This window comes from Rhinatrema bivittatum, chromosome 1, assembly GCF_901001135.1.
Source record: "Rhinatrema bivittatum chromosome 1, aRhiBiv1.1, whole genome shotgun sequence".
NCBI classification, from domain to species: Eukaryota; Metazoa; Chordata; class Amphibia; order Gymnophiona; family Rhinatrematidae; genus Rhinatrema; species Rhinatrema bivittatum.
Genome location: NC_042615.1, coordinates 43,201,178 through 43,219,800, shown reverse-complemented (window position 1 = coordinate 43,219,800; position 18,623 = coordinate 43,201,178). Strand labels below are relative to the sequence as shown.

General features: G+C 49.3%; 1 protein-coding gene across 3 annotated transcripts in view; it reads right to left on the bottom strand.

The window, feature by feature from the left end:
• SMARCA5 (SWI/SNF related, matrix associated, actin dependent regulator of chromatin, subfamily a, member 5) overlaps nt 1-18,623 on the bottom strand; it is a 453,245-nt gene that overhangs the window by 306,542 nt on the left and 128,080 nt on the right. For all 3 annotated transcript variants that reach the window (XM_029599292.1, XM_029599470.1, XM_029599377.1), the window contains exon 6: nt 16,850-17,029. In XM_029599292.1, the coding sequence (XP_029455152.1) occupies nt 16,850-17,029 (180 nt within the window). The remainder of the gene's footprint in view (nt 1-16,849; nt 17,030-18,623) is intronic.

The window sequence follows — 18,623 nt, the reverse complement described above, 5'->3', positions numbered from 1 at the left end:
GGTAAGCAATTGTGTGCGGAAAGTCCGCAAAGCATTCCATATTGCCCGAAGTTCTAGGAGGTTGATCTGTAAAGGGCTTTCCTTCTGAGACCAGCGACCTTGTGTTTCGAGATGGTCTAGATGGGCTCCCCACCCTACATAAGAAATTGCCATGCTGGGTCAGACCAAGGGTCCATCAAGCCCAGCATCCTGTTTCCAACAGAGGCCAAAACCAGGCCACAAGAACCTGGCAATTACCCAAACACTAAGAAGATCCCATGCTACTGATGCAATTAATAGCAGTGGCTATTCCCTAAGTAAAATTGATTAATAGCCATTAATGGACTTCTCCTCCAAGAACTTATCCAAACCTTTTTTGAACCCAGCTACACTAACTGCACTAACCACATCCTCTGGCAACAAATTCCAGAGCTTTATTGTGCGTTGAGTGAAAAAGAATTTTCTCCGATTAGTCTTAAATGTGCTACTTGCTAACTTCATAGAATGCCCCCTAGTCCTTCTATTATTCGAAAGTGAAAATAACCGAGTCACATCTACTCGTTCAAGACCTCTCATGATCTTAAAGACCTCTATCATATCCCCCCTCAGCTGTCTCTTCTCCAAGCTAAACAGCCCTAATCTCTTCAGCCTATCCTCATAGGGAAGCTGTTCCATCCCCTTTATCATTTTGGTTGCCCTTCTCTGTACCTTCTCCATCGCAACTATATCTTTTTTGAGATGCGGCGACAGAATTGTACACAGTATTCAAGGTGTGGTCTCACCATGGAGCGATATAGAGGCATTATGACATTTTCTGTTCTATTAACCATTCCCTTCCTAATAATTCCTAACATTCTATTTGCTTTTTTGACTGCTGCAGCACACCGAGCTGACGATTTTAAAGTATTATCCACTATGATGCCTAGATCTTTTTCCTGGGTGGTAGCTCCTAATATGGAACCTAACATCGTGTAACTACAGCAACGGTTATTTTTCCCTATATGCAACACCTTGCACTTGTCCACCCTATCAGGTCGATACTCTAAGGCCGCGGTAGAAACAGTGCGGCAGTGCCGGGCGCACCCGCGGTTGCTGCACGCACAGTGCAGCTCGCCAACCGCAAATGCAAGCTGCGTCTAGGAAGCGTCCCTGAAGCGTTAGGCCCACGCAACCCATTTTACTGTATAGAGCGCCTATACAGTATCCTGGGTGCGCGGGCCTAACGCTTCACGGCCACGCTGGTATCTCATTTCAAATGACATCTGAAATGACAGGTACTAGGAAGTGGACGGTTCTCCTACGCTCGGGATTGCCAGTTCTATCTCCCCTCCTCCTGAATCAAGGCGCGTAAAGCAGCCTTGCTTCGGGAGGAGGAGAGAGAGAGAACTGGCAATGTAAAGCATCGGCGAGACGAACTGCGGCCCCCCATCTTCTTGCAGCCCCCCTTTGGCAGCCCCCCCTTCGGCAGAGACGGCACTGTAAAGCGAGACAGACCGCGGCGCAAGGAGAGGAGGAGAGAGAATACGCAACTTACTCCAGCCAGCCCTCCTCCGGACAGCGGCTCCTCTGCCTCCCAGCTGCCGGCGAAGATGGACGCCCGAACGGGTAGGCCCCTCGTGCAATTTGACCTCAAGGCGTGAAGTCGCGCCTTGAGGTCAAATTGCACAAGGGGCCTACCCGTTCGGGCGTCCATCTTCGCCGGCAGCTGGGAGGCAGAGGAGCCGCTGTCCGGAGGAGGGCTGGCTGGAGTAAGTTGCGTATTCTCTCTCCTCCTCTCCTTGCGCCGCGGTCTGTCTCGCTTTACAGTGCCGTCTCTGCAGAAGGTCTGCCGTGGTCCGTCTCGCTTTACACTGCCGTCTCCACCGAAGGGGGGCTGCCGAAGGGGAGCTGCCGAAGTGGGGCCACATTGGATTTTTTTTTCCGCTTCGGGAGGAGGGAGAGGACTGGGGCTACCCCGGAGACCGGCACCCATGGACGCGGCCAGGGCAGGTGAGTGGGGGCTGGGGGAAAGTTTGCCGCCTACCCTTTCTCCTGCCTCTAACGCAGGGGTAGGGGGTAAACTAACAGGTTAAACGCGCGGCAAATTGGCAGGGTAAAAAAAGCGATAGTCGGGGCGCGCGTTACTGTATGGGGAGGGAATAGCTAATCAATCGTTTGCATGTAATATACATGCCGCGTGCGGAAGGGGTTACCCAGTGAGTTAAGAATGGGTTAAAGGGGGATACTGTATCGCGGGAAGGGCTGACGCAGCCGATGAGTAGAAAGCGGGTTAGGAGCGGGGTAACCGTGGCCGCACTTTACTGTATCGACCTGTTAGTGGGAAGCATCTGTTGTCAATACTGCATTGTGCGGAGGTGTTTTGAAAAGTGCACCTTTGGTTAGTGTCTTCCTCCGTAACCACCAATTTATATCTGTCAGCATCCCTGGTGTTACCGATACTGATTGAGACAAGGGTTGACTGTGTTGAGACCATTGACTCTTTAAAACCCCACTGCAGTCTTCGAATATGAAGACGAATGTTCTATACTGTATATATGGCCGCAGACATGTGACCTAAAAGTCAGGATTTGCTGTGCTGACGTCTTCTTTGTATGTTTGATGTTTCGAAGGAATCTTTTTAAGGTGTTTGCCCTGTCCTTTGGAAGAAATCTTCTGCTCTGATGTGTAACCAGGTGGGCACAGATAAATTGTAGGGATTGAGTTGGTGTGAGATTGGACTTCTGGAAATTGACCACCAGGCCCAAGGTTTGAAGACTGTGAATCGTTTTGATGGACCTGAGATTGTAGCGTTTGTGGGTTTGATGCTACTAGGAGCCAATCGTCCAGATATGGAAAAATTTGCATATGTTGTTTCCTGAGGTGGGCCACCACCACTGCCGTGCATTTTGTGAAAACTCTCAGTGCAGTCGCTAGACTGAAGGGTAAAACCTTGTATTGATAATGTTGGCCCTTGCACTGAAAACAGAGGTATTTCCAGGACACTGGTTGCATCAGAATATGGGTGTATGCATCCTTCAGGTGATGATCCACCGCTGAGTCCTTGGAGGCAGAAGAATACCCTGTATGGCTTTTTGTGCGTCAATTGATACAATTTCTCTTTTGACTGCGTCGTATCGGGACTGTTTTGGTGCCGATAATTGCGTCGGCACCGCTGGGTGCATCAGTGCAATAGATTGCATTGGTTCTGGTGGGCACCGAAGGTTGCATCGACAGGCGCTGGCGAATGCTGTGCCGGTGTCGGTGGATGGGTCCGCTTTTCAAAATGCATCTGTATCAGGTTTTTTGGTCGAAGTCGGCGTTATATCGGATGCATGCTTCGAAACCCTTTGGGGCTGTATCGAAATTGAATCTGAGAATGTAGGACCCATTAATGCAGCCCTTTTTGTTCGTTTGGGCTGATGCGCCACCGGTCCCGGCGACGAGTGCCATTCTGAAGGGGGGTATAGGAGCCCTTGGCCAGCCACAATCTTTCTATTTTTTCAGCCCTCAAACGTCGCACTCTAGGTGACATTTTACCACAATGCCTGCAGGACTCCTGGATGTAGTCTGGTCCCAGACACACATAGCAGGCTTCATGTCCGTCCGTGAGTGACATTTTTCCGCAGGCGCAGGATTTAAACCCCAATGGCATGGGCTTCTTCTGCGCACTCTATTCCATTTTTTTTTTTAAACTGTTTACTTAACTTTGAAGACTCACTGAGGAGAGATTCGAAGCTCCGCGTCGCGGAAAAAACAGACTGAGGAGAATCTGATTTTTTCCAGCGTGGGAACTCTCGCGCAGCCGCACAGAGCAAAGCTCTGTGTAACAACTTTGAGAAGTTCCGCCTCCGGGCCTGAACGGACAGCCCAAGACAGCATGGCTGATTCAGCCCTGCTATCGACGGGAAACAACACATTCAGAATGAGTGGGCCAACGCGCAATGCCTTTTTGAACAATACACTGCAGTAAGCTCTAGAATGGTTGTTTATTGCAGGTGCACCAGGCTGCAGCTGGGGGGGGATGATAAGGCAAGTAATATACTGCCTTAACGCTTGTGGCAAGTGCATCCAAGCCAGGGTGGTGTGATATAACCTAAGATGGTCAAACAAAGACTTTCAGTATATGGTTAATAAAAAATATGCCAGTATGGTGTTACAATTGGGTTTGGCAATCCCAGGAGTATGGCCCCCTTTCTGGGTAGCACAGAGGGGGGCCAGGCATGAGTGCTGTTCTGCTAGGAGATATAGCAGATGGCAGCAAAGACAATTCAATAGACAAGTTTATCGGGCTTGGGTATCTCAGGAAGTATTTATTAGATTAATAAAGCTGCGGCCTTTTATATCCACACAAAACAGTTGTCTGTTTGGTTATTTGCCATGTCTGGTTTGTGGGTGGGATATATGTGTGGCATCCTGGATGCCCATGTTAATACAGAGTCCTGGGTCCCATGCCCAGAGCCACACTAATATCAGGGCTCTGGGAGCACACATGCTCCCAGTACCACATGGGACATGAGGCTGCCAATGAAGAGTGGGTGACTCGCCAGAATGATGGCTACTGCCTGGAGTCAATACCCTTATTAAATAAACATACACAGGCTTACGGTGACTCCAACATCGCTCTAAGCTTCAACAGCAAGAGGAAATGTGGAAAAAAGGATTCACACTCACAAAGAGGGGAGTAGCTGGCTTGTTACGGCGGTTACTACCCCAAATCAAATAAGCCTGATACTTCACTTTCAATACATATACAGCAAAGCTCTCTGATTCAACGGCAGGGGAGAAGAAAAACTGATACTTCACACATCCAGCAGAGCTCTCTGCTTCAACGGCAGGGGAGAAGAAAAGAGGGTTCGCACTCACAAAGCGGGGAGTAGCTGGCTTGTTACAGCGGTTACTACCCCAAACCAAATGTGCCTGATACTTCACTTTCAATGCACATCCAGCATGGCTCTCTGCTTCAGCGGCATGGGAGAAGACTTATACGTCACGCATATCCAGCATAGCTCCCTGCTTCAACGGCAGGGGAGAAGAAAAACAACCAATAAGGGCTAACAACATAGTCTGGGTAAAACAAATGAGCATGGGTGCAGCTTGCTTGTTGCGGCGGCTACTGCCCCTGACGGATCGGGCTAGATGTTTCACTTGGATGCAGCTCCATCACTGCTCTCTACATTAAGGGTGGGGGTGGAAGGGAAATAGAACCAAGAGCTAGGAGAAACAGATAAGTATGAGAGAAAATGTGTGTGAAGCTTGCTGGGCAGACTAGATGGGCCATTTGGTCTTCTTCTGCCGTCATTTCTATGTTTCTATGAGAATGGGAGGCTATGGGGAAGCTTTCCAGCATGCAGACACGGAGGCTTCCTGTTGTGCTATGGCTGGAGTGCTGACATCACGGTGGCATCACAGGCACTTGTCAATGATGTCACCAGCCCCTCATATGGCCACGGAATCAAGGAAGTCCCACCATTTTGTTAGTAGCAAGAACTCCCACCCTCCCACCTTAGGGTGCTACTTTGTGGTGATGGGTAGGGAGAATGTATTGGTTAGCCAGTTGATATCTTTTAGTTAAGGGATGCAACATTATGTATTTGTTATGATTAATGTTATGCTTGGGTGATTCTTAATTTATGCTGCAGCTTTTGTATGCAGGGTGGGGGTGGGGGACAGGTATATCAGAGCCACAGTGGTGGGATATTACCTAAGATGGTCAAAGACTTTCAGCGTATAGCAAATGTTGCTTACCTGATGTAACAGGTGTTCTCACAGGACAGCAGGATGTTAGTCCTCACAAATGGGTGACATCGAGGATGGAGCCCACCACGGAAAACTTCTGTCAAAGTTTAAATAGAACTTTGACTGGCCCCTACTGGGCATGCCCAGCAAGGCACTGACCCTGCAGCCAGCAGGGGTCTCCCTTCAGTCTGATTTTCAAAGCTACAGGCAGTGCCTAAAAAGGAAAACAAAACAAACCCAACACCGCGGGGTGGCGGGCGGGTTTCGTGAGGACTAACATCCTGCTGTCCTGTGAGAACACCTGTTACATCAGGTAAGCAACATTTGCTTTCTCACAGGACAAGCAGGATGGTTGTCCTCACAAATGGGTGAGTACCGAGCTGAGGATGTCCTGACTTGCACCAAATGCACCCAATGACGTGCAACAGGCACTACAACTGGGGGTGGAATTTGGTAAAGGGCATCCGCACCCTACCGGGAAGGTGGAAGGGTGTTGGTACGTCACGTTGGAAAAAGGTTACGCAAGACAGATTGGCCGAAGATGGAGTCCTGTCTTCCAGCTTTGTCCAAACAATAGTGGGCTGCAAAGGTATGGAGAGAACTCCAGGTTGCAGCCCTGCAGATGTCAGGAAGCGGCACCGATCGAAGGTGTGCCACTGACGTCGCCATGGCCCTCACAGAGTGTGCTTTTACACGGTCTTGAAAGGGAATGCCAGCTTGCTGATAGCAAAAAGAAATGCAGTCCGCCAACCAGGAGGAAAGAGCCTGCTTACCCACAGGATGTCCTAACTTGTTAGGATGAAAAGAGACAAATAATTGAGTGCTCTTCCTGTGAGCAACTGTACGGTCTAGATAAAAAGCTAGAGCTCGTTTGCAGTCTAGGGTATGCAGAGTCTGTTCCCCGGAGTTGGAGTGGGGCCTGGGAAAAAAGATAGGTAGTATGATGGATTGATTAATATGAAACTCAGAAACTACCTTAGGTAAAAATTTAGGGTGAGTGCGGAGTACCGCCCGGTCCTGCAGGAGCTTAGTGTAAGGCGGATAGGTAACTAGGGCCTGCAATTCACTAACCCTGCGAGCTGAAGTGATAGCCAAAAGGAATAACACTTTCCATGTGAGATACTTTAACTCACAGGAGTGCAGAGGTTCGAAAGGAGGTTTCATGAGACGACCAAGAACCAGGTTAAGGTCCCAAGATGGGGCCGGAGGACGTAAGGGTGGCTTCAGATGGAGCAAGCCTTTAAGAAAACGTGTTACTAGGGGTTGTACTGAAATAGGGACACCCTGTACACCTTTATGGAAGGCGGCTACCGCACTGACATGCATTCTGATAGAAGAGGTTTTAAGACCTGATTCAGAGAGATGCCATAAATAGTCCAAGAATTTGGAGATTGGACAGGAAAGGGGATCAAGGGACTGAGAAGTGCACCATGATGTGTACCTTTTCCATTTGTATGAGTAAGACTTTCTTGTGGAAGGCTTTCGTGAAGCTATCAGGACCCGAGAAACGGAATCTGAAAGGTTGAAAGGCTGAAGGACTAACCTTTCAACATCCATGCCGTCAGGGACAAGGCTTGGAGGTTGGGATGGAGGAGGCATCCGTCGTTTTGAGTGAGCAGATGCGGGTCCTTTCCCAGAGGAATGTGCCTGCGGATGGAGAGATCCTGGAGTATTGGAAACCATACTTGGCGTGGCCAGTAAGGTGCTATCAGGATCATGGTTCCCCCGTCCTGGCGTAGCTTCACGAGAGTCTTTGACACAAGAGGAAGTGGAGGGAATGCATAGAGCAGACCGGTTGTCCACTTGAGGGAGAATGCATCCCTCGGCCGAGAGTGCTGGCTCCGAATGAGAGAGCAGTAATCGTCCACTTTGTGGTTCTGAGGGGACGCAAAGAGGTCTATGCGGGGAGAACCCCACTTGTGAAACAGAGAGGTCGCTACCAGAGGATCGAGTGACCACTCGTGTGGTTGGAAGACACGGCTCAGCTGGTCTGCCAATACATTGTCTACTCCCGGCAGGTAAGTGGCCCTGAGGTACATGGAGTGGGAGAGGGCTTCCGCCCAGATCTGCGCAGCTTCCTGACACAGAAGGAAGGAGCCTGTGCCTCCCTGCTTGTTTATGTACCACATGGCCACTTGGTTGTCCGTCTGGATTAAGATTATCTGATGAAAGATGATCTTTGAAAGTGCGGAGCGCATAGCGGATTGCTCGAAGTTCCAGGAAATTTATCTGGTGTTCGGCTTCCTCTTTGGACCATAACCCTTGGGTTTGAAAGTCGTCCACATGGGCTCCCCAACCGATGTGAGAAGCGTCGGTGGTTAGGATTACTTGCGGATCCGGTGGAAGAAAGGGTAAGCCCTGAAGGAGGTTGACCTGAGTCGTCCACCAGGTTAAGGATAGGCGCAGCACTTGTGTGACTGTGACTATGGAGGACAGAGGCTGAAAAGCTTGAATCCATTGGTGTCGTAGAGTCCATTGTGTTACTCTCATGGCTAGTCGGGTCATGGGAGTGACTTGAACCGAGGATGCCATGTGCCCTAGGAGAATGAGGAACTGGCGAGCCGTGGCAGTGTTCTGAGACTGGAGCTGGCGAGCCAGGGACATTAGGGTGTGGACCCTCTGAAGAGGAAGGTAAGCCTTTGCCTGTAAGGTGTCCAAGTCTGCCCCAATGAAGGATAAGGTTTGAGACGGGACTAAGCAAGATTTCTCGTAATTGACGAGAAACCCTAAGGAAAGGAGTGTTTGAATTGTCAATTTTAGGGAGGATTGAGCTATCTGTTGGGTGGAGGCCCTGATTAGCCAATCGTCCAGGTATGGGTAGACATGGACACCTTCCTTCCTGAGGAATGCTGCTACCACTACGAGACATTTGGTAAAGACTCGTGGGGCAGAAGCTAGACCGAAAGGGAGGACACGGTATTGATAATGGTCGTGGCCTACTAGAAACCGCAGATATTTGCGATGGGATTGTGTGATCGCAATATGGGTATAAGCGTCCTTGAGGTCGAGAGAGCACAGCCAATCCCCTCTTTGAAGCAGAGGGAGCAGCGCACCTAGGGTTACCATTTTGAACTTCTCTTTTTGAAGGTATTTGTTGAGGGCTCGAAGGTCCAAAATGGGACGTAGTCCCCCTGATTTCTTTGGTATTAGGAAGTATCTGGAATAGAATCCCTTGCCTCGTTGAGAGGGAGGAACGGGTTCTATAGCATTTGATTGCAGAAGAAGGGATACTTCCTGTTGTAATTGAGCCAAATGGGTGGATAGACTCCACGCTTGAAGAGGCGGGGAGTCTGCCGGAAGAGTTATGAAGTTGAGGTGGTAACCCTGTGCGATAATTGTTAGCACCCACTGATCTGAGGTGATCTGCAACCAAGGTTGTAGAAAATGGTACAGTCGACCTCCTACAGGGATGTCCGGAAGAGGGGTTTGGCATGTGTTCCCTACAGGGGAGTCAAAGGCCAGCCGCAGGCCCAGGAGGAGGGGCTACAGTAGGCCTTTGTTTCCTAGGCTGACGCGGCTGAGGCCTAGTAGAGGATCGAGCTGGACGAGGCCTGGCCGATGGAGGGTAATAACGGCGTGGTCGAAAGAATGACTTCTTAGAGTCTTTCTTTTGCGGTTGCTTGGAGGTCAGCTCAGGTGGGACAGATGAGAGTTGTTTCAACGTCTCATGGTGGTCTTTCAACTCCGCCACAATCTGCTGAATTTGCTCTCCAAACAAATTATCGCCTAAGCAGGGTAAATCAGCAAGACGATCCTGAACCTCTGGGCGAAGGTTGGATGATTTAACCAAGCCCAACGTCTGGCTGAGATGGCTGTGGCTGAAACTTTTGTGGAAGCATCGAATATGTCGTAGGCAGTCCGAATCTCGTGCTTCCCTGCCTCAAATCCCTTGTGAAGAAGGGCTTGAAGCTGCGGTTGGTATTGGTCTGGTAACGTGTCAGCATAGTCTTGCATCTGCTTAAGGATGGCTCTGTTGTACTGAGTCATATAAAGTTGATATGAAGCTATACGTGAAATCAACATAGCTCCATGATAGACTTTCCGTCCAACACTATCTAGGAACTTGTTGTCCCTGGTAGGTGGAGTAGAAGAGTGTGGCTTAAGACGCTTGGCCTTCTTCTGCGCGGACTCAACCACAACAGAGCGATGATCCAGTTGAGGTTTTTGGAAACCTGGTGCTGACTGGACAAGGTAGGTGGAGTCAGCTTTTTTGTTAACTGGGGACACTGATGAAGGAGATTCCCAGTTTTTCTTGAGCAGATCCAAAAACACCTGGTGTATAGGGATGGAAGCGATGATTTTTGGAGCATCCAGAAATTGAAGGAGTTCCATCATCTGGTGTCTGTCATCAGCTTCAGATTGTAGTTGAAAAGGTACAACTTCTGACATCTCTTTCACAAAGTTAATGAAAGATAGATCCTCAGGAGGAGATCTTTTTTCTACTCTCTGTAGGAGATGGAGGCGAAGGTAAATCCGTGTCAGAAGATGTATCATCATCATCACCCCAGGTATCGTAGGGATCAAGTGGGGTTTGTAACCCTGATGGACCTGGCTGAGGCTCTAAAGGCATCGATGGAAACAGAGGTGGAATCGGTGCCGTAGGTGGAACCAGAAATGGCATCGATGGCTTCGGTGCTGTCGATGGAATCGGTGCCTGGCGTGGAATGGATGGAACCGAAGGATATATCGGTGGAGATATACCAGAAGGCACCGATGGAATCACCCCGGAAGGGGGAATCCGGAACGGTGTTTCTCCTGCCGATGAAAATCCAGTCGGAGACGGTGGTGTTGTCGATGGCACTGGAATCACCGATGGAAGGGCCGTCATGAGCGCCTCCATGCGGCTCAGTAGCGGTGCTAGCGCTTGTATAAACGGCTCGGTGGTCGGTTCCCTCCTCGGTGGCGAAGCCGGTGCCGGTGTCGGTGCCGGGGGCGGCACTGGAACCGGTGCCGGAGACGGTGCCGATGGAGGTTGCAATTTCTTCATCGCTTTCTCGATGGCCTCCTGGACCAGCCGGTCCAGTTCTGCCCGGAGACCAGGGGTAACCATACCCGGCTCGACGGGAGATGGAGGCTGAGGCAGGGCCGGAGGGACCACCGTAACCGGTGGGATCACGGCCCCCGCACCCCGGGAGGGTGAGGGTTTCCTCGATGCCTGCGAACGAGACGTGGAGGGTGTCCGGTCTGTTCGTGGCTTCTTTGTCGGTGGCTCGGCTTGAGCAGAGGTCGATGGCTGTGGATCCTCGACAGGCCGAGATTTGTGCCGTCGATAGCGGTGCTTTTCCTTCCGATCCCCTCGCCCATCCGGGGAAGGGACGGGAGTCGACGGCCGAGAAGCGATCGATGGCGGGCGGTCACCGGAGGGTTGACGATGATGGTACAACTTCGACGGTGCCGGTTCCGATGACGTCGATGCTATCGATGGCGTTGGGGTGGGTGCATGGAAGAGGAGCCCCATCTTCTCCATCCTGGCTTTGCGACCCTTGGGTGTCATTAAGGCACATTTGGTGCAAGTCAGGACATCATGCTCACTACCCAAACACATCACACAAACCCTGTGGGGGTCTGTGATGGACATAGTCCGGGTACAATCCGGACAACGGCGGAACCCCGTTGCCATGGCCTGAAGCCAAAATTTAGGCTGGGGATCGGTAAGTGCCAACAGGCCTCAAGGGCCAAATTCGACGGTAGTCGATGGAAAAAGGCAAAAAACTTACCGGGTTCCGTAAGATGACTAAAAATTTGTCGAAGGGAGACCCCTGAGGGGCAAATTTTCTTAGGAAATTAACTTCCAAATTCCTGTCAGGAACGTGGTTAGAGAGCTCCTTTCACCGCGTGGCAACTGCTGCGCGGAAAAAAGAAGACTGAAGGGAGACCCCTGCTGGCTGCAGGGTCAGTGCCTTGCTGGGCATGCCCAGTAGGGGCCAGTCAAAGTTCTGTTTAAACTTTGACAGAAGTTTTCCGTGGTGGGCTCCATCCTCGATGTCACCCATTTGTGAGGACAACCATCCTGCTTGTCCTGTGAGAAAGTTAATAACACAGAGCTTGGCAAGCCCAGGAGTGTGGCCCCCCTTGCTAGATAGCACTGCAAGGGGCAGAGCACAGGTGCTGTCCTGCTAGGAAGTATGGCAGATAGCGGCAAGGACTATTCAGTAGACTCAGGCATATTGGGCTTGGGTACCTTAAGAAATATTTGTTAAGATTAATAAAGCTGCAGCCTTTTATATCCACACAAGAAAGTTATCTGTTTGGTTATGGGATGTGTGGCATCCCAGATGCCCATGTTATTAACCCCCAAAATGCAGACAAGGCAGGCACAGATGCCACCCAAGTATGAAAACCAGACAAATTCAAATCACTTAATATAAAAAAAACTGTTCGCTGTACATACCAGGATCAGTCCAGACACCTGGGTTGTGACTCCGCACCAGCAGATGGAGACAGAGCAAGACTTGTCGGGCTCCCTACATATAGTAAGGCGCCACCCACAGCTCCTCAGTCTTTCTCTGTCTCCAGCAGATGGGGCAGGTCCACCCACAGTCTCTGATGGTCCCTGGGTAGTTGGCTAGCTAGTCAGGGATTTTTTGTTTGGTTTAAAAAAAAAAAAAAGAAAGAAAGACAGGGAAGAAAAGAAATCACAAGAGAAGTAGGAAAAACTTTGCCCTCGTCCTGAGAGCCTCACAGGGGGGTTGCAAGGTTCTGAGGGGACCGTCCCCCCCTGGTTGAGGCCGCTGCTGAGGGTTGAGGACCCGGCCTGTCTCTGGCAGCAGCGTCGGGAGTGACACCGGGGAGCCCGGTTCACTCACCCCCGCTGGAGCAGAAGGATCAGGACCAGGGTCAGCAGCAAGTACAAAAAAAAAAATAAATAAATAAAACAGTGTTTACTTTTTGTGGTTTCTGCCGGATCGCGTCTGTCGCGCGAGGGAGTTTGTTCCAATTGTGTGTCGGGCGGCGAGGGGCCGTCCGAGGTCGGTCGGGGGGCCCGATCTCGGCCGGCGCAACGGAGAAGGCAGGGCTGAGCCGTTCCCGCTTAGCGTGGGAACGGCGGCCATTTTGGATACCGTAAGAGAAGCCATGCGGAGGGCCGCGGAAGATGGCGGCTTCCCTCCGGCACTGTCTCCACAGCAGCGGGCCCCCTGGGGGGGACCACCGAGAGGGGCTGCTTCGCCAGCGGATCGGAGCCAGGACGAGGCCTCCTCTGATTCGGAGGCCTCTTTCTTCAGACTTTGCAGTCCTTTTGCAGAAGATTTTAAAATATAAAAGATCAAAGAGGAAAAGAGGTAGGTCTGGGAGCACTGTTAGACACGAAGCGAGGCAGGGTGTTTCTGTCCAAGGAGCGTGTGTGCAAGCTTCAGGGTCAAGTGCACCGTTTATTGTCCCTACGGATTCCTCAGGTTTGTGATTACCTGGTGGTGTTGGGGTCGATGGTGTCAACGCTCGCGTTGGTGCCCTGGGCTTTCGCTCATCTGCGTCCATTGCAATCCACATTGCTCTCCCGATGGCGGCCGGTGTCGGAAGAGTTTCACCTTCCCCTCCCACTCATGGATCCGGCGAGGTCCAGTCTGCAGTGGTGGCTCAGCTCCGACAATCTGACACGCGGAGTGTCCCTGCTCATGCCCACCTGGACGGTAGTCACTACGGTTGCCAGCTTATCCGGCTGGGGGGCGGTTTGCATGGGCCGCTCTGTGCAGGGACAGTGGTCCATCAATTGCTTGGAGACCAGGGCGGTCACGCTGGCACTGCATTCTTTCCTCCCATTGATTCGGGGGAAAGCAGTAAGAGTGTTGTCGGACAATGCGACCACAGTGGTGTATATCAATCGCCAAGGAGGAACGAGGAGCCGGGCTGTCGCGGAGCAGACGCAGCAGCTAATGCTCTGGGCGGAAAGAAATTTAAGCAACATCGCGGCGTCCCACATCGCCGGAGTAGACAATGTCCAAGCGGATTTCCTCAGTCGACATCGGTTGGACCCAGGAGAGTGGGAGCTGTCGGAGATGGCTTACCACCTCATCTGCAAAAGGTGGGGAACGCTACACATGGACCTGATTGCCACCGCTCAGAACGCCAGGGCCCCACGGTTCTTCAGCCGAAGGAGAGAACGAGGGGCCGAAGGGGTAGATGCTCTGGTACTCCCCTGGCCCACAGACGTTCTCCTATATGTGTTCCCTCCTTGGCCGCTGATAGGCAAGGTCCTTCGATGAATAGAGATGCATCCGGCGGAGGTGATCATGGTGGCGCCGGAGTGGCCAAGGCGGTCTTGGTTCGCGAACCTCCTGCAGTTGGCAAGGGAGCCCCCTCTCCGGTTTCGGGGGCCGGCAGCACTCCTTCGTCAAGGACCTGTCTCTTTGGAGGACGCGGATCAATTCTGTCTCGCGGCTTGGCTTTTGAGGGGAAACGTTTGAAGAATTAGGGGTATTCGGATGTGGTGGTGGCCACCTTGCTGAGTTCTAGAAAGCGGTCTATGTCCTTCGCCTACGTTCGGGTTTGGGCAGTGTAGAACTCGTGAGGTGAATCCTGTGTTACCATCCGTGCCTGATGTCCTCGCTTTTCTGCAGATGGGGCTTGCAAAAGGTCTTTCTTGTAGTACCCTTAGGGTCCAGGTAGCGGCGCTTGGTTGCCTCAGGGGAAAGGTGCAAGGTATGTCTCTGGCACATCATCAGGATGTGGCGCGTTTTCTTCGGGGGGCTAAGCATTTGCGTCCGTTAAGTCATCCTTGTCCGTCCTGGAATCTCAATTGGGTACTTTCTGCTCTGTGCACGTCGCCTTTTGAGCCCATCAAGCGGTCCACGCTAAAAGATCTTACTCTTAAAGCGGTGTTTCTCGTGGCAATCGCATCAGCGAGACGAGTCTCAGAATTGCATGCGTTATCCTGTCGGGAGCCATTCTTATGCTTCTCGGATGCCGGTGTTTCACTAAGGACAGTTCCCTCCTTTCTTCCGAAGGTGGTGTCTGCTTTTCATATGAACCAGACGGTTGAGCTTCCCGCTTTTCCGGAAGGGGAGTTTTCTGGTCCGGAAGCTAAGGTGTTGAGGAAACTTGATGTCCGCAGAATTCTACTCCGTTATCTGGAAGTAACAAATCCTTTTCGGGTCTCGGACCATCTTTTTGTCGTGTGGTCGGGCCCAAAGCGGGGTGGTGCAGCTTCCCGGACCACGATTGCGCGCTGGCTCAAGGAGGCCATTGCTTCAGCGTACATACTGAAAGATAAGACTGTTCCGGTGGGCCTTCGAGCTCATTCGACGCGAGCCCATGCCGCCTCGTGGGCGGAATCTTCGCAAGTGTCACCGCAAGAAATTTGCAGAGCGGCGACTTGGAAGTCATTGCATACTTTCGCTAGACACTACCGGCTGGATGTTCAGGGCCTGGATTCAGGGGGTTTCAGAGAGAGAGTACTGCGAGCGGGACTCTCTGGTTCCCACCCTCAGTAGTTCAGCTCTGGTACATCCCAGGTGTCTGGACTGATCCTGGTACGTACAGGGAAAGGAAAATTAGTTTTACCTGATAATTTTCGTTCCTGTAGTACCAAGGATCAGTCCAGGAGCCCGCCCAAGTACTCTGTGTTGTGTTGGTTTCTAAAATAAGGAGAGTCCGCTCGGTTGGGCTCATTTTCATTGTACGTTGTTGGTCCTCTGGTTCTGGGAGTTCTGATCCAGCTGGGGGTTTCTTGAATCGGCCCTGGTTTAGGGCGGTATAGTTAGTTTGTTTTTTTTCAATTTGCTTTGACATTCCGTAAGACTGAGGAGCTGTGGGTGGCGCCTTACTATATGTAGGGAGCCCGACAAGTCTTGCTCTGCTGGTGCGACTGGTGTGACTCTGCTGGTGCGTAGTCACAACCCAGGTGTCTGGACTGATCCTTGGTACTACAGGAACGAAAATTATCAGGTAAGAAACTAATTTTCCTTTGCATTTCATTGACTGTTAGCAAAGCAAGTCTCAAGGGTCATTCAAATATTAATAAAATGTACTGAATACAATTTCTTTTCTTAGCAAGTTTCAAAAAAAGTGAAAAGTGCTATTAATTTCAGTTAACTCTTTCACATAAGTTTTACAAGAGCAAAATATAGAGAGGCAATCACAATAGAGAAATGTCCAAAAATCCAGCAGACAATAGTATGGAATACACAATAACATAATTAAAATGTCTAAAACAAATTTGACAATGAACCAATAAAATAAAAAATATTTATTACAAATTCAAATACAATAAAAACTACTTATAAGCACATATATAAAAAATGTTAAGACTGACGACTATATAGGCTGCTATTCCAAATCTTCAAAAGATCAGCTGATGGGCACAAAGACTGAAGAGCACAATTTGGAAAGGATACAACATGGATGCCAAAATGTGACCAAGATGGGTCCTTTCCAAAGTATGTGCTTTTCAGCCTGTTGTAAATTTATGTTTTTATATATGTGACTATAGTTGTTTTTATTATATATTTATTACAAATTCATATACATTTATATTTATGATTTTATGGTTTGCCAAAGATTTTTAGACATTTAATTATCAGTTATTTATTGTGTACTACACTGGTTTTTGAACAGTTTTTCAAGGCATGGTGCAGAATAGCTAGAATTCTTTAGTAAACCCCTAGGCTTATTGGTCATTCTTAGGTCTTAAATTTACTACAAGAGCAAAACTTCTTACATCCATAGTTCTGTGAAACACATTCAAAACAGGTTGCATCTGGCCTTCTGGTTACTTATAAAAATTCTTTGCTAGTCATCACTTTTATAAAATAGAAGAAAATAAACTAGGGGTGTACTAATTTGTTGATAAATGTCATTCTAGATAGCAGATACTGCACAAGACATCTCAAACAAAATACAAATAAAAATAGCAAGCCTTTATAAACCCACAGAAACACTAACAAGCTTGCAAACTATGACCGTGGCCTTGGCCACTCCTTCCTTCACTTGTGCCCCTGTAGGTATGCGGGATACTAGTCTATACAGTACAGCCTGCACGAAGGTTGCACAGAGGACAGGACTGTAAGCTAGTATGTGCACACAATCCTTGCAACAGCATGCCCCCTCCCTCCATGAGCTTGCTTTAACAGGAAGTGCAAGGTGCAAATCTTGTTTTCTTCTAATTCTCAAGGATTGTTCTGCACTAAAGCAGAAGCTGTTGTCCATAAGCTATACTCACTCTTTGGTCCTTGTCACCAATCAGACAGACAGCACGAAGTGTTGGCACCCATCTCTTGAATTCAATCATCCAGTTATGTAATGTAGACTTGGGAACCAACACCATGTGAGGGCCAGGAATGTTTCTGTAGTGCTTCATGTAGCCAAGAAGAGAAATAGTTTGCAATGTCTTCCCAAGACCCTGTAAAGAGTTTCCATAAATGATGAGATAGTGATACTGTGTTCTCACAGTCACATGATCACACAGCAACATGCAAGATGGCAATGAATAATCCAACCAAGGACTCAAGAAACTTTAAATACTTAAAGATCTTGCTTTACAATTAAGGGACTGCTTCAACCTAGCTGATAGTCATTAAAACCTTATCAATGGGAAGACAGCATTTAAAATACTTATTTCATTAGAACACACAGCATGGGCCTTCCGGTTATGGAAGCTGCCTGAGCAGACTTGCAAAGGGTGAACTCTGTGGGCCGCTCCAAATATACTCTAGAAAATAACATTCTGCTTAGCAGCATACCTCATCTGTTATCTCCTTTGGTGTCCTCTATCATCGGGTAAACCTTGCTGGCTATCATGACAAATCATGCTACATGGGAAAGAGTTTGACCAGTCCAGTTCAAAATAGCGTCGAAAACCCCACAAAGCTCCCCAAACTTAGTGGTAGTGTGGCATCAGAAGAAATGATCCTTAGTATTTCCAAAAGAGTTTCGGCTGCTTTGAAAGATAGACTGTCTAAGCTGCATTCAACAAATCGATGAAATCTGGGAAGGCTTTGAGTCACAGGGCCGAAGGATAACAGATGGAACAGCATGTGTTGAATCAAGATGCTCATAACAGCCTGATGGACAACTAATGCATCTGATGTTAAACAACTATTTCTGATTGTTGTGTTTTTTCTCTATTATGATCATTAAAGCAAGTTGTTTTTATTTTTATTATCGGGATTGGTAATACTACAGTACTGGACTTTATAACCCGCATTGCTAGTATAACCTGCAATGGCTAAAGGGTTGCGGGGCAGGGTTTGGAGTGAGGGGTGCACGACTTGCCTTGCAAATTTCAAAACCTACAACAAGATGGTGTTTTAGCACAAAAGTTTGTTTTTGGCTTTCAACTATAGAAATGGTAGACCTTGTGTGGAGGTTTGAATATTCATTGACTGGAGATTGAGGGTTTTCAGTTTCGATGACTGGAATTTTTACATTTGTTTGGTGCATACGTCATCAATATCATCAGTTAGTGCTGCCCGATATACAGGACTAAAGATCTGCTATTCTGTCTCATCAAGAGGAAGCTCCTTAACTGCAGCATGTAGTTGGCTTCTGTTACTGAGTGTTTAGCTGGTAAATCCTGGAGGATAATAACTGACCTGATGGATTTCTCTTGAACACAATTCGAGCATATATACTGTCATACAATTTTGTTATGCTCCTTTCCTCTTTTCCTTTTTATTTACTTTTTCTCTCGTCAGCATAGTTTTGTGTTCTGTTTTTGGGAGGCGCTCACTGTTTTATGTCTATACAAGCCGTTAAGCCCGTTAAAACGGGCTACATTACATTTTGTTTTCAGTCCATTTTCTAACAGCACCCTTCTACACTTTCTCCCTCTCTCCCCCTTCCCCTCGTTCACTCCTCCTCTTTCCTCCACTCAGTCTTCCTCACCCTCTGTCTCCCACTGCCTTCTTCCCCTCACTCTCACCTCCCTCCCCTCAGTCACTCCCACCTCTCTCCCCTTCCCTCAGTCACTCCCCACCCTCTCTCAATCCCATCCC